This window comes from Plutella xylostella, chromosome 5 (genome assembly GCF_932276165.1).
Source record: "Plutella xylostella chromosome 5, ilPluXylo3.1, whole genome shotgun sequence".
NCBI lineage: Eukaryota > Metazoa > Arthropoda > Insecta > Lepidoptera > Plutellidae > Plutella > Plutella xylostella.
The window spans coordinates 6,510,764-6,527,483 of record NC_063985.1 but is presented as its reverse complement, the minus strand read 5'-3'; the positions used below and the strand labels follow the sequence as shown (position 1 = coordinate 6,527,483).

Sequence of the window (16,720 nt, the reverse complement as noted above, 5' to 3'; positions counted from 1 at the left end):
GTCGCGGCTGTATTTCAGAATTTGCACAATGACATAGGCTTTTGTCCGGAAGTTCCGCAGCCTACATAGAACTCCTACCTACAGTATAAAGTAGTAACTTACTTCTATAGAAAGTCTATACAGGAGCCAAGTTTGTTAGAGTTCCATTCCGATTGTTGGCAGCCGGCGGTGTTTGTGTTAGCGGAGGGTCTGCGCATGTGCGCTGCTCCCGCGGGATCCCATCGATTGTCTTCGGCAGCACACGGGACGCGGGATATTATATAGGTCAGGGTTGTCGCTCATGCCCTCCCCGCGAAACCACAGATGATGAAATCGATACGCCCGCAAATTAAACCCAATCATAATTTCATTCGTTTATATTTAATAAACAAAGTGCATATACAGAGGTTTAATCTTATGAAATAAATCATGGGATGTTCAGTCCCGGGACGGCGGCAGGTCCCGGGGTGGGGCTGCGCCGGGGGCCCGGGCGCCGCACCCGGGGACCTGCCCCGTCCGGCTCGCAGCCGCGAGCGGTGGTCGACGAGAACGAAACTTATGAACGCGTACACAAAACGTGGCGAACCGCGGTCACTGCAACTTCCTCGAGCGAGGGCGGCCGCGGCTGGCAGCGGGGCGACATGGGCGGGCGGGGCGGCGCGGGGGCGCGCAGGGCGGGCCCCCGCAGCACCCCGCACCACTCTCTACGTGACGTTCCCCCGCTGACAGCTCACAATGTTTCGTTACCAACTTTACAACACAAGTTTTCAGTAATGATGAAGGCTGATAATGGATGTCATGAAACTAAATCAAGTATGAATGAAGTCTGTCCTTCGCTTGGCTCAGGTGTCTGCCCGGCTCGGCCTCAGTCCACGCTCTGTGAGGACTCACATCGCCCTTACGTCTCATTATTATGATATCGTTGAACTATTTACAAACGATGAGATTCTCTCGTTAGAACACATGAATGACGATGCCTCCACGTAATAACAAATTCGTTTTATGGTCGTAGTAATGAATTAATCTTATAATGACGATTGGTTAACAATAAAGATCAATAAATTATTAAATTTCGCGCAAAAGCTAACATTATATATGTAGTAGCATTAATGAACCGTTGTAAAGGATAATTAGTAGGTACTTATTGTATTAATTGTATAAATGTCATATAACTCGTATTTGTTAAATTATTCAGTAATAAGTGTTCAATGCAGTTAAGGTCTTATTGTAACGCCGTCCCTGCAGGAGAACTAACGTCTTACATCCTGTATACCGCTGCCCTTGTCTCGGAGGTCCATCAAATTCAGTTCAGCCATTAGTGCCTTGGGGCAGGAATGATTGGACAAGAGCGATGTAAAACATTAGAAGCCCTCAGTGAACGTTTAACTTGAGAGACCCAGATATTATTTTATTAAAATAATGTTCTGTTTAACTACATTTTGTTAACGAATGTTTATTATGCTATAGCCTTGGATTTTACCATTTATAACAATATCGACCCGTTCACAACGAGGCTTATCACAACCTGTACCAATTGAATTAACATTGTTTGTAAAGTTCTATACTAGCTACAGACATAATACATCTGAAAATAAAGTTAGGGACCATAACCACGATTCACGGAATCGAACAAGAAGAAAACAAAGGGCCACTGCTTAACCGCCCAAATTCTAAACTGTACAATAGACTTCAAGAATCAAGAAAGTACTAACAAAGTTTAATTTTTATATGCGAACCAGGTCGTTCAACTGTACGAAGGAAGACGTTTTTGTGCAAAAATGTTTGTTCGAGTTTGGCCGTTATAAGACTGTCGGGCGTCGGTCGGCGATCCGGCCGGCCCTCGTGGCCGCCGGGGGCTGCCCGCGCGGCGCCGGGTCGGGCCGGGCGCCCGCGTCCGGAGGAACAGAGGAGAGGAGAGATGTGAGGCAGTGGCGCGGCGCGCGGCGGGCGCGAGGCCGCTCGGGATGGCAGTCGATTGTAACTTACGGCTACAGACGGCGGCGCGGCGCCGCGGCGGGCGACGGCAACTTCGGCGTCGCGGCGGCGGCTCCGCGCCGTATCGCTCATCACAACTTAACAAGTATTTGCGGTATCACAGAACGTTATGAATGCGCAGCCGCAGGCGGGCGGGCCGCTACGACACCATGATGTGTGGCGCGGACAGCAGCACAGCTAGTGTGGCGACGATTGTGAACAGGGTAAAGATAATAAGGCACAGTCTGTCCACGACCATGGCGGCGAACTTCCAGTCGCGCGAGATGTCCGCATCCTCATCGTCTTTGCGCATCTGAGGACAAAGTGGACGTTCAGTTTCAACCCTCTCCATCTCTGTTTGCTGTCGGAGTGGAGTTCAAGTGTAGTATTATATTTACCTGATCTGTGATGACTCGAATCTCCTTAAGTATAAGAGAGAGTTCGTAGTCGACACCGAAGCAGCTGTGCGCCGCGAGCCCCGCGCCGTTCTCCTCGCCGCTCCTGCAACAACACCGCTCTGTAGGCGCCGCCAGCCCCGGGCTCTAACTACGTGGTTGGACCGAGGATCGGAGGGCGCTACAGGAGTTATGCTCGCTATGAGTCTAAGATGATTCATCATTTTCATGAATACTACTTATCTGATCAGTGAAATGACAAAACCTTTGGTCTTTGAGCTAAAAAGATTCGAACATTCATTAGAAGAGTTATAGAAATCATTCAAGCAATTTATATGAGAGTCTCTAAACCCAATTTTTAGTATTGATGGTGGTTAATTATATCATTAATCTTGTGTATTAAAGCAATATGGTTCAGGTGTACTGCGGATCGACCAAGGCGGGGTGTAGTATGTATCCGTTCTATTTACGGTGAGTAGTGTTCGTGTAGATCGTCGAGGGACCTGTAGTAGCGGCAGCAGGGCGGCTGCTGCGCCTGCGCGTGCCGGAAGTCGTCGTCGATGTCCAGCACGTTTGCCAGCAGCGACTTGGACGAGCGCTCGCGCAGCTCCAGGTCCGGCGGGGGCGGCGCGCGCGCGGGGGGCGGGGCCGCCGCCGGGCCCGGCCGCGACATGCGCAGGAACCACGGCAGCCAGTACAGGAACACGCAGCGGATCTACGCACAAACAACACAGTTAAACCCCCGTACCATTCACTCAAACATCTCCAACAAGAGCTGTAGTTACCCAGTCGCTCATCTCGTGCGTGTCGGCGTGCCGGTGGTGGTAGTTGAGGATGAGGATGGTGGAGACGACGGACGAGGCCACCATGAACATGATGCAGTTGAAGTACGTGCCCAGCAGCGGCACCGCGTCCGACGTGGCCGGCATCGTCTCCGCCACCATGTTCAGAAACACCGTCAGAGACAGCAGGATCGTTACACCTGGGGAAACATCCTGTCAGTGAAATACCAATAATGCAAGTCATCTAATTAGTATGGTTCTCTAGGTTACCTAATGAGAGCTTCTCGCCGGAATCCGGCGGTAGCGTGAACCCGAGCAGCGCCATGGAAGCAATGAGCACACACGGCACGATCAGGTTGAAGAAGTAGTACAGAGTCTTCCGTCGGATCACCACCGCAAACGTGATGTCGATGTACGGCTCCGGGCAGCAGTTGTAGTAGATCTCATTTCTCTTCCCTGGCACGCCTATAGCAACATCATAAACATACTTTGTAACGTAAAAATGAAAAGAAATACACTTCATTTAAATAACGAATTGCATGGAACAAACCTATGAGCTCCCACTCTCCGTTTGTGACGAAACTGCTGATATCTCCACCCCCTTCATCCTGCAGTTGAAGATCCAACTGCACAAGACAAACATAATACATTATCATACCACATCTTCAGAACGTATACACACATTAGAAGCAATATTTCACACGGTGATTATGAAATAACTACAAAAGAATAAGGTTCAGTTTACTTGGTAGCCATCATAAGTCCAGCTGCCGAACTTCATCTCGCAGCGCTGGTCGTCGAAGGGGAACCAGGTGATGTCGATCTTGCAGGTGCTCTTGAAGATGCCGGGCGGCACGTAGAGGCATGAGCCGTTGTTGCGCACCACCACGTTGGTGGGGTACGTGCTGTCGAAGCCCTCATCCGCACTGTCATCCAAAGAAACTATTAGAGCCCGGCCAGATGAGGCGTTTTACGCTCGAGTCCACTCGCGCGTTCTCGAGATACTAGAGTTACATACGTCCCGTCCAGAGGAACGCGCGTAAAACGCTTCATCTGGACAGGCGCTTACAGGCTGCTCAAGCGTGCTGTCGCCATCGACGTAGATAAACTCGCTTTATGCACGTCCCACTAATGACATCGCTGTGTTTTACGTAAATCGAGATATAGTGACATTGATCTACGTTGATGATCATACCATTCATTATTAACTAATTATTTGTATCCTCATATAGAGCATTGTGTTCTGAAATAATTTGATTGATACTCAGAGTCAATGATCTCATTTCGCGTGATACGTGTAAGATCAGTGAACCAAACAATCGCATGATTTATCCAACTGTCCACGATATGGCATGCATGACGGAATTATCGAAATTGCCGGATCATTAACAATTTGTTAATAAATTGCTTTCTGAAACACTGTAAAATATACATATTGATTTTCATGTTGCTAAGTGCGAGATTTGTAATGATTATATTGGAATATGCGGAGAAGTACCTGTTGTACATAAGGACGTCTGGCTTCCATAATCTGTGTGGTGGCACCCGCAAATCTTTGACCCCGCCGAAGTCCGAAGTATTCCATCTCAAGTTCATATCATTCCACTCCTGTTGTGATAAATTTAACAGCTTACTCATATTGGACAAATGGGCTTCTATATTGCCTGTCACATGCATTAAACATATTGAATAGCCATTAGTAAATTGATAAATGATCAGTAGAACAAAGGTGTGGCTAAAAGGATATTTTTAATTCATAAATGCAAACAACACGACATTGAGTAATGGCCTTTCAGGCATAATGCCCCCGGGAACGATAATTTGTCTTCCTAATTGGGTAACATTCTATTGAAGGTATTAGTTATTAATTGGCTTTATACCTGACCGAAACTCTAAATTACTTGTAACGCTTAAGTTTGAATGAAGGCAATTAACGATGGTACAGAATCAATACTCACCAATTTTAGCCAGATGTTCGTAATTAAAAGCTGGTTCTTCTCGTCCTGTGGAAAAAATATAATTTATTAGGTTTCTTACCTTTTCTTGTCTTATGCAAATTAGGAAGATAATTCCAAGTGGTTTTTGTTTGTGCATGTAAAATATGTGGCACGGTATGGAGAGTGTTGTTGACCTTGTATGTTTATTAAAAACCCATAAAAATTTAAATGTACCTACAAGCTTTTAACAAAACACTTTAGCAAGTACCTTATATGTACGTCTATAAATCTATATTCTCGATATAAAATATGTACACCAAGAAGAAAGGTACCTAGTCAATAAATACGCTTTTACATATTGTTAGAAATAAATAAATTAATTTTTTACGAACAACTTGGCCAAACAGCTACGATACGAGTTTAGGTACTTATTAATAAAATGGACCAAAACATTAGAAATCTACTTACACCGAAAAATATCAAACACAAAATAAAATCATACTATATATCATTACTTTAACTTACACTGTTCGAATATGCACCAACTGTCTTGTATGTTTGGCTGATGGTTTATTATTAAACTACCCGCTATTTTACTTATTTAATTAACATGTAATATTGAATAAGTTTGTGTATTGTATAAAATGTAAATAAGCATAATTAGTTATTAAGTACCTACCTAATTACGTAGAATGATTCATCACGGACAAATCTCTGTGATTTTTGTGATGCAATGTTATAATTAATCAATAACTTTGTAAAATAATTTGATAAATAAATAAAAAAAAAAAAAAAAAGTTTGAGAGTTCTTTGGTGAATAAAAATTTCGGTATTTCACCTAAAATAAGAAACGATATGACAGTAAAATGCATCCTATCAAATATTATATCTTGAAAGATGAGTATAGGAGGCAAGTGAATCCTCAAGTTTATTACTTCTTTGCTCAGAACATAGAGTACTGTAAGTATGTACTTTATGTATTGTACTTATTCCATCAATCAAACCAAATCGTATGGTTGACTAAAGAAATTAGGCAATAGGGGGCTAATGGTAAGTATGCCTCGTAACCAGCGGCAGAGCGTGAGAATTCTGTTAATATTTGCGGCAGTGGTTCATAATGATATTTTCTGAGGTTACAGTCATAATTTACACTGCCTTAGGTATAAATATAGCTTATGTTTAGTGCCAGATTAACTGTAATTTCATGTTTTGAAACATGGTAGGTTCATTTATTGTGGTAGTATTCACTCTCTCTCTTTCAGGCTATGTGTCCCATATGGTGGTGGGGTCTGCCTTCCTCGTTTTTAAAAGTATTATAAAGTTGAAATGCCTGAGAGAATGGCATGGGAAATTTTGAAAATCTACCCTCTTTCAGTTGCGTCAAATTAAACTGAATTTTTAATTCTTCTATCTTTTACTTTAAATAAATCTATTTAGTTCGATATTCAGATAACTCTTTCTAGCTGTAAGTAGTGCAAATCATAAAAAAGTTTCAGTTCCGATTCCGATCCGATTGACATCACTGTCACTGTGAATTCGATATCACTACCAACGCGACAGCGTTACGCTGAGATTTCCAAAACGATACCTTTGAATCCTTTGAAACGAGGAAAAGATGAAAGATTTTAATTTCTAAATGCTCTATTTAATTAAATAAAAATAAACTAAACGAAATTAAAAAGAATCATCGTTGCCCTAATAAGTTGTTTCCGTGGCAAATTTAGCATTGTAAACCTCCCAAAGCTCTACGCCATGTATAAAATAATATTTTATTCTATTCAGTTTAATTTAGTAGGATGTTAGTTTTAAGGAAGTAATGTTAATTATTAAGTGAGCTTAAACTAGGCATTATAAATAAATATCTTTATTCTACTCACCACGTCAATGATCTGCATGAGCGTGAGGCCGAAGGACAGCTGCAGCGGGTCGCTCTCGTTGACGACGGGCCGCTCGAGCACGTTGTAGTGGTCCAGCAAGTGGTGCAGCAGCCGCTTCTCGTGCATCCCACCGCTCGCGCCTGGGGCGGTACAGTTCGTTAATGTACAGTTCAGTTCGTTAATGTACAGTACAGTTCGTTAATATTCAGTTCACTTCGTTAATATACAGTACAGTTCGTTAATATACAGTACAGTTCGTTAACATACATTACATGTGAGTAGAAAGAAAAAGATTTTAAAAAAATACCACAACATGCTTTGTGAGTCTGATAAGGTACAAAAGTGTATCCCATCAAAAACAATACTTGTCAAAAAAACCAAGTCTCGTAACTCAGTTGTTCTACGGTAAAAAGTTGTGAGATCCATGTAATACCAAGTCTTATCCACGCACGCATCTCAATCTTAAAAATATTTAATGTTTTATATAAATATATTGACTCGGCCATCGCATGGAAACACGTGTCAATTAAATCCCATCAAAAACAATACTTGTCAAAAAAACCAAGTCTCGTAACTCAGTTGTTCTACGGTAAAAAGTTGTGAGATCCATGTACTTAATACCAAGTCTTATCCACGCACGCATCTCAATCTTAAAAATCTTTAATGTTTTATATAAATATATTGACTCGGCCATCGCATGGAAACACGTGTTAATTAAATTATTTAGTGCTCGATTTGGCAGGGGCACTACCGTGCGTCTATATTTATTTGGTGGGGCCACTGCCGTGCCCCCAGATATGTGATTATGTAATTACTTAAGCTGTTATGTACCTATCTAGAAAACTGGACCAAAATTGAAAAATTTTACTCGAGTTGGTGTGGGCACTACCGTGCCCCCAAATATTTTAGTTTTCCCTTGATTCTTACACCAAACACTACTTATATTCTAAATTTGAAGCTTCTAGGTCTGCTAGAAGTGTCTTAGAATTTTTATGATCGGTGAGTGAGTGAGTGAGTGAGTGAGTCAGTGACAAAATTAAGAAACTTTGACCCGTTATAATTCTTAAACTGGTTCAAATTGAATGAAATTTTAAATATACCGTGTCTTTACAATGCCTGCATGGTTATTGAAAATTCAGTCTTCTAGTTTTATCCACAACGAAGTACAGCTGACCGTGCACAATATTATGGACGATATGTTAATAGACGTATGGAAAATGAATTAAATATTGAAAAAGGTTGTTCAATATTCAACATAGACTACCGTACAATGCAATGCAAAGGAAATATAACTGATAAAATTATACCATGTCTTAACCAACATTACATGATATTAGCGAACAATACATGGTATAAACAAACCTTACAATATCGTTGTATAGTGCGACAAACTTATCTGTTCCAGTGACAGTTAACTAAATTGATCCATATCTCATTATTTACTAATAAATTATATATTGATATAGATTAGATGGGTTTTTTAAAACCGCAAGGGTAAATTACCATTACGGGAAAACTTAACATCTTAAAGAATGAAGAAATATTACACATTTACGTGAGCTCTCACCGGAACAGATAAGTTTGTGGCACTGTAATAACGTTAACCACGTTAGCGTATCCACAGAATATACATACTATACTAATTATACCTACATATCAATAAACCAGAAATACCTACGGACTCTTGTGATTATCTTAAGCAGTGGCGGATTAACCTATAAGCACGACAAGCACGTGCTTGGGGCCCCGGGTCTCCAGGGGCCCCCATCCTCTGCTGCTGTTTCATTTTATACCAACATTTTATTCATCCACAATATGTCCGATGTAATGAGTTTGCTCTGATTAAAGGGCCTACCACACGCGTAAGTATCACCACAGTTTTGCCTGCGCAGGCCGGCTTGTACTGTACATGGAATACTGTGCGAATGGGTGGTAAAACTGTATACCGCGCCAACCCCGAAGCGCCGCTTGCGCATTTTTTGGACATGTTTGAAATTTTAATAATTTGGCCATTCATTAGAGTCTTCTCTTAAATCCTTGAGTAGTTTAACATGTTAATGATTTTTTAAAAAATTTAAAAAATCATTAACATGTTAAACAGCAATTTTTTTGTCCTCTTCGATCGTGTACGGTTTGATTTTTTTGAATAGAAGGCAACTAGACTTTTTTCTAGAGAAAAATTCTAGTTGTTTGCAAACATAGAAACTATACCAGTAGAAGAAATTGTTCCTCATTGGGAAACATTTCCAGTTTCCACGCCGCCGATTTTGACAAAAATTAGGCTTGCGAGTTGCGCGTACTTAACTGTGCCGTGTGATAGCTCGGCATACCTGCGCAGTTGTAACTGTGGTGATACTTATTGCGAGTGTCGTAGGCCGGGAACACCCAAATATTCCGAAAAACTCTTTTTCGAATTTGATAACACCGAATATGTAATTTACGAAATATTGCAATACCGATTTTTTTAAATACTGAATTATAAAAATCACGAAACTTATAATTTCGAATATTATAATCACGAAGATTTGTTATTACGATTGTTAAATATACGAACGTAAAAAAATACGATTACTTACAAAAAATAAAATACCGATCGGAAATATGATAATTCGTAATTTTGTCAAAAAAAACATTAAACGTTTTTTAAACCTTAGAACCAAAACACAGGTAAGATGACGAGCAAAGCGAGGAAGAGCGTGTTAGGTGCACATCGATATCGAAAAACAAAGCAGAGTTTCAAATATAGAGCAAAACAATAGTTAAATAGAAAACTATTTGTAGTATTTGTAATAGTTGTTGTTAAGTAACACAAGAAAGCAACACAATTGCTCGGATTTTTACTGTATCTTTACCTTAAAAACCTTGGGACCTAAACCTAAAGATAGGTGCGACGACGAGCAAAGCAAGGAGGAGCGTGTTAGGTGCACATAGATATCTAAAAACAAAGCAGAGCGTTTTACATACGACTTAAAAAAATATTGTTAAATAGAAAACTATTTGTTGTTAAGTTTCATAACAAATCAAAGCATACCTTTAAAAAGTTAAAAACCCTGGAACCTAAACCTAAAGACAGGTGCGACAACGAGCAAAGCGAGGAGGAGCGTGTTAGGTGCACATAGATATTGAAAAACGAAGCGGAGCGTTTCAAATCATATAGCTTAAAAATACATGTATAAGTATAATAGATAACTACTTATTTCTTGTCAACTAAATTACATTCGGGGATTTATATTTTCGGAATATTAAAACTTCGAGATTCGTAATTTTAGCAATTTGATATAATACAAAATCGTACATTTGAAACATCGAAATTATAATATTCGGAAATTTGACTTTCGTCATTTTAATAAATCTGTTGTTTGAAATTTCGTTTTATCAACTATTCGTGATTTTTATTATTCGGAAACTTGAAATTCGGGATTGTGAATTATTCGGAACTTTGAAATTCCTAATTATAAAAATCGTTATTTTCATATTCGTAAAAAAGTCATTCGGAATTAGGTATGTAGTGTAAAGTAAAAAATTGCAAGCAATTTTTTTAAAATGTTTTACATCCTTTTTATAGAAAAGTTATAGGACGTTTTAGCTATTGAACTGCTTTGTTACTCTTTCTCAAGGAACAAATAGTTCTAAATTAGGGGCCTACACAGGCTTTGTGCTTAGGGCCTCCGATGCTCTTAATCCGCCACTGATCTTAAGTATCATAATAAACCTATTTTGTGTACCATATATCTAAAGCATCCTGACTGCTGCATGCTGAAGGGAACGTTGTCATCGTATTTTTTTTGTAAATTTACGCATTATTTAAAAACTGAATCAATATGTAAGTTGGTACCTAGTAAATATTCGCATGTTGTAAGTAGGTATCTCATTGAGCTAGGGAAAGTTGTACTAACTTATGATGATGATTATATCTGTGGGATAGGTTATAAAGTATAATTTGTTTCACGGTTAAGTATGTGTGTGATTTCGCGGTCAGAGTTAATCAGTTTTCCAATTTATTATAGGTATTATTAGCTACCAGGCATCTTCAAAAAAAGGGACCTTACCATAGGACCTCACCTCAGCGACACCACTACAATGATGGCCTGTCTTTCACTTTTTATTTTTATTTTTTTTTAATTTTATTTATTTACGAATCCAACAGCGTAACTTAAATAACATAATTTTTAATATATGCACACAGTAAGGTCAATGATAGGATTCACAGGTAATGTAAAATAATAAACATTATCACGGTCGGGTACCTGCACACTTACTACTTAATCTAATTTTATATTATATGCTACATAAGTAATTGAGTGACATTAGTGTGTTTTTGCCAAAGGCTGCGCTCAGATAAAATTAGTTAATATTAGTTAAGTTAATTGAAGAGAAAATTATATAGGTATCTAAATTATGATATGCAAAGGTAATCTACAAAAGGTGTCATAGTTAGTACTCATAAGAAGGAAGGTGTTATGCAAAACTGTGGGAGGAAATCGTAGAACTGCAACATACTTGGAGAAAGGCTTATCCATATATTGTACAAAAATATAAACTTTGTAAGTAATATTAATAATATACTTAGTAATAGGTATATACTTTATAAAAATAGTTAATATATAATAATAATAAAATAGTTAAAGGTAGGATATCTCGGCTCTGACAAATCATTCACTCTTGAACTCTTGAACTCTTGAGTTCTAACTTTTAAGCATAAGGCGGCCTATTTTGCATTGTTTTTAGTGTATTTATTTATTTATTGAGAAAATGTACAGCATAAACAAAAAAACTTATAATCTATTACATTGTTATAAGTAAGGCCAATTACAAATTTTCCTTCATAAACAGCATAGTAACAAGGGTGCACACTGTGTAATTTTATTTTTTTTCAAATTTAAAATCTGAAATTTAAGTATGAGTATCTCTCCTCTTTTACTTCTAAATTCGTGTTCAATATAGTGATTACAATACTGTACCTATTTTCAATTAACTGTATACGGCCTACATTAAAAGGTACTTACATTAAAAGATGGAGAGCCTAGCGTGTACCTAGTTCACAGTCAGTAGGCTAATTAATGCGGACGTTCTGTTTCCTCAATAAGCGTTTTCTCAAATAAGTGAAAGGTAAATTTAGACCAAATCCACTCGAGACAAAGAGCTTGCAATACGACGCTTCCTACAGTCACATAATATGCAAGTCAATTAGGAGGTCATTTGCATTACAATTACAATATAATTACCAATTCTTAATAATATCAACTGAATCAGTTTGTTTATAGATACAGTAAGACTGCAGGCAACGATGTCGGGGAACAAATATTCATATTAAAATATATGTATATGCTGCAAATGCACGGCCATCTGATAGTTGGTACATTTTTATATTAGAAATAAAGGTCGATCACAAACATCACATGCAAAATTTTAAATTATTGTTAGGTTGTATTTACATGTGATATAAGTACTTTATATAAGTAATTTGATTCCCGTCCAGCTAATCTTGACTCATAATGAGCGTGAACCTTGTGAACGATGAAATAAAGAAGAAAAACTTTCATCAATTCTGCAACGTACTACCGAAGAGAAGTTGGAAACTTTACAAATGGCAAAAGTTGGAGTCCTTGTTGAATCTGTGGACTGCCTATTGTAAACTGTAATACGGAAGGAACTTGCCCACCACTGGGGGGTCACTCTTTCTTACGAAAAGCTATGTTACAGAGCACTTTTGCGCTACCCACGACTGTAAATCTTTAAAACTTCGATTACATGAAAGCTCTCGTAAATTTTTTACCAATGTAGAATGACCCCCTGGCTGCCACAGACGTCTAATAAAAGGGCGGGCAAGGCTCGTTTTGTGTGTTTAATCCAACTAATCCCAAGAAAAAATGGGCGGATTTTATCAATTTTAAAGAGAGTTTCAGTTTATTTTGCGAAGTTTTTGGTTGCGGAAAATTTACCATTGTTATAAAAAAGTAGGTCATATCTAAATGTGGTAAAACAAAATTTGATGACTTAGGCAATAATCATATTGTAAGAAAGGAAAGTTCCTCCCTCAGTGGACTTATTATTTTCTGATACTCGTACAAATTCATAGAATGTTGACATTATTTTCAATAAAGCCTGTTGTCCACAAGTAGAGTATTTTATTATCTCATCCTGATATTAGATAGCCGAAGTAGATAGCTCTATATCTACCATAAAATTTTATTTCATTTGTCAAAAATCGTTACGACAAAACAAATGAAGATAAATAACATCGTAACTATGATTATTATTCTCAGCTTTACATGGGTAGCAAGTAGTTGGTAAAAGTACGGTACACGAAGGTAACACAATGTATTCAGATATTTATATATGAACATAAATTTCAGAGGATACCCATTGCAATATGCCCGTTTAGGTGCCGAATAGTTTGTAGGTAAGCTTTTTATATCTTTAACGATATAAAATATCGTTATCTTTTGGATCCCGCCTAAGATCTTATTCAGTTTCATAAACTATCTCTCAGGTATATTGGGACTGACTTAACCAGCTACCGTACCACCACCGACACATTAGCAATTAAAAGCGTCGCTCACCGATCAAACATCTTTCAGATCGTGGCCGTGGTCAGATCCATACAAGTTACATCAGATTTGATAAGCGTGCGACGCCAATGTTCAGTGGTGGTAGCCCCGCAGTGCTACCTTGCAGCAACGCAGCTCCGCCTGCACCGCTAGTAAGTACACTACTACAGAGCTTCAATCAACCTTTCATATTCAAGAGAGGGCACCCATTTGCTTGATTAGTGATAAGGTATCTGATTCCCTATACCATATAGAACATAACTATTCAAGAGAGGGCACCCCTTTGCTTGATAACATATTTGATACACTATATTACATAGAACATTAGGTACATTTATCTACATTGCATCTCACACCTCAGAGTTCTTCTGTTGTGAATCGCGATACGAGTCGGAGACACGTGTATTGTGCCAGCCATCGATAAAGCACCCCATTGTTACACATGAATACTTCAGTCACTTCAGGTGACTTTAGCGAACGCTTAGTCACGCACCAAACATCAAAGGGCCGGTCGACACAGCCGTTAGATAAGAGATTTCCAACAAAAGCCGTTGTTCCTTTAACCACCATATTGATTGAGAGCTTTCAACATCCGATAGCGTAACGGGCCATCCTTCAGCACCCCGTCCTCATGCTTTGTTCACATCGATCGAGTAGATTTTGTACTCAGATATTTAGCAGAAATGAAAATCTTTTAGTAGCTGAGTTTAAAAAGTGTGTTGGAAAAGTTACTTGATCAATGTAAACGAGGGTTTATAATTAAGATTATGATATTCGATGATTCTTATCCACAAAAGGGAGGCTCATCGACTTTGTAATAATCTGTAACGTTGTTTCTGGACCAAGTTAAGAGAAAAATCTTACTAAGTTTTCAATAGTTGTATGGGTGTATTTATTTATACGTTAATGTAAACTTTACAATAGTAATAATGTACAATCGAGTGGACTTTATGCTAAAAGATTTTCTGCCGGTCAACCTGTAGGAGGTTCAGAGAGTCGTAAGTACTCGTAAGGGTATGGAAAAAAAGAACATTATACCACTTCATGAAGATTTTGATTAAGTTATTGTGCGTTCTAGGTTATGTAGGAATCTATTTAGTGAAACTATAGTACAGGAATCGGTTCTAGGTTTTGTAGGGTTTATAGTACACCTATATAGTAGTCTACGTGGTGCATAGATAAAAGAAAATGCTAGAAATGCAGACAAAGGACCAGTGCAGGGATCCGCGGAGTGCGTTAATGAAAGCCACACGGGAACAATGGGATGAAGACTTGTTGGTTTTATTCATACGTGTAACCTGTTTCTTTGTAGCAAGAGTAAACTTTTTGTACTGCTGAGCGACAAAATAATGTTGCTTTTGTATTAATTAAGGCAAATGTGTGTGTCCATGTTTAAAAATAAAATACTAAACTTTATTTTTGATTAGGATAATGCGAAGACGACTTCGTACATTTTATCTATATGCCATGAACAACATAATAAGTGCCTCTGTCTTGTCTACCCATATGAGAGATGAGATGTACTATCTATTTAGAAATGCGGTATTATGAGGTAACTATAATCTAGCTGGTGATTTCTAATATGTGTTTACACGTTCCCAAACTAAGGAAACTTTGTGCATGGATGGATGTGAAGCTGGGTTGCGGATGGGGAGGGGGAGGGCGCTCACCCCTCGGAGCGAAGATGCCGAGGCAGAGCAGCAGCGGCAGCAGCGGCAGCAGGGCCGCGGGCGCCGCCAACAGCGAGCGGCGCGCCCGCCCGCCCATGTCAGCGGCGCGCAGCGCGCCGGCCCGCGCCGCTGGTCGCGCCCTCGCCGCGCCGCGCCATCGCGCCCGCTCCGTGCGCGCCGCACCACCGCCACGCCACCGCTACGCACCCGCTCCGATACACGCACCCGCACCGACTATACAGTTAAATTAAAAACGATCAGTTTAAACCTTAATTCTTTTATGGTTTTCATAAATTAAACTTTTTCACGACCGCTCGCCGACGGCTTCACGTGCCGCCCGATCCTCGAGCATCGCCGGTCGCCACGCGCTAACAGGGTCGTCGTGCTGCTGTGTGTGTAGTGCGCATTGTTGTTGAGCGGAGTGCGGCCGGGCGTGGCGCAGCGGAGCCGCCGGTGTGCGGACTGCCGCTGGGCCCGGCGGCCGCCCCGCGCAGCCGCGCCGCAGCCGCCCGCCCCCGCGCCGCCCGCCCGCCCGCGCCGCTGACGACGCCCATTCAAGCCCCTCGCGCTGCCTCGACACGCACACTGCGACCTTGTCTTCACACTCACACTCAAATCTGTCCATACACTCCTCTCTGCTAAAAGCTCTATGTAATTATGTAAATTATTTTGGGCATGAAAAATCTACCCTTTTTGAATTCGCTTTTAATTTATTTATTTAGTCCGCCTACGCCACTGTCCGGCCCGGCTTTGCTTTGAGGACCCGTTTAATCTGCAGATTCGTTAGCATACTTGAACTGCAATGGAAAGTTGAAATCCCATAAAGAATGAATATTTAGTACATTTTGTGTAGGTGCTTCTGGACTGTTACGGCAGGCCATCAAACACAATTGATTATAGATGTTTCAATTTACAATCGAATGAGGAGGAAGACATAAATGTTATGTAGTTAAATGTAACATAGGTAAGATTTGTTTAAATAGACCTAACCTGATACATAAAAAAATATATAGTTTACAGCATCTCTATATTTTTGTTTTTGTAAAAATACCTATGGTCTTTTGCTAAAGTAGAAAATCCCCCCATTTCATCTACTAAAATTTTAACAATTTCATAAAACAAAATGTTTTGTTTGTATATCACCTAATTGCTTAACCGTGTATGGCAATTTAATTTAACTGGCTGCTGTCTGTTGTCCGTGACATACCTACTGTTCCGGAGCAATTTGCTAAAAGCCCTTTGTAATACAAGTACGTAATATGATTGTTAAAATTTAATTAAAAAAATCCAGTGTATAGTTTGGGTGTGATCTGACGTTACAGGGCGACACTGCGCCGTGCGGGGCTGGTGTTATCGAATTCGGGCGATAAGTGATCCGAGCTCGAATGTTGTGGTGCGGAGTTGTGCGGCGGCGGAGGCTGTGCGGGCCGCGATCAATGAGGCGCCCGCCCGCCCCCGCGCCGCGCCGCCCGCCCTCGCCCGCCCGCCCGCCTCGCCCGCACCGCGCTCGTCTGCGCCAGTTTATCGTATAACCGTCAAATTCTGCTTGACAAGA

General features: G+C 40.1%; 1 protein-coding gene across 2 annotated transcripts; it reads right to left on the bottom strand.

Moving 5' to 3' along the window:
* Nucleotides 1–341: 341 nt before the first annotated feature.
* LOC105389150 (neuronal acetylcholine receptor subunit alpha-7) lies at nt 342–15,642 on the bottom strand. Of its 2 annotated transcripts, none has more exons than XM_048633297.1 (11): nt 15,166–15,642; nt 6,945–7,084; nt 5,089–5,133; nt 4,629–4,738; nt 3,876–4,056; nt 3,681–3,756; nt 3,401–3,595; nt 3,134–3,330; nt 2,819–3,063; nt 2,352–2,454; nt 342–2,266 (listed from the first exon to the last, which is right to left on the bottom strand). In XM_048633297.1, the coding sequence occupies exons 1-11, from the start codon at nt 15,260–15,262 to the stop codon at nt 2,114–2,116; spliced, it is 1,542 nt and encodes a 513-aa protein (XP_048489254.1). In that variant the 5' UTR covers nt 15,263–15,642; the 3' UTR covers nt 342–2,113. The 2 variants fall into 2 exon arrangements, with proteins under 2 accessions (XP_048489254.1, XP_037968829.2); XM_038112901.2 differs by having other exon boundaries at nt 2,852–3,063.
* Between the last annotated feature and the right edge of the window lie 1,078 nt (nt 15,643–16,720).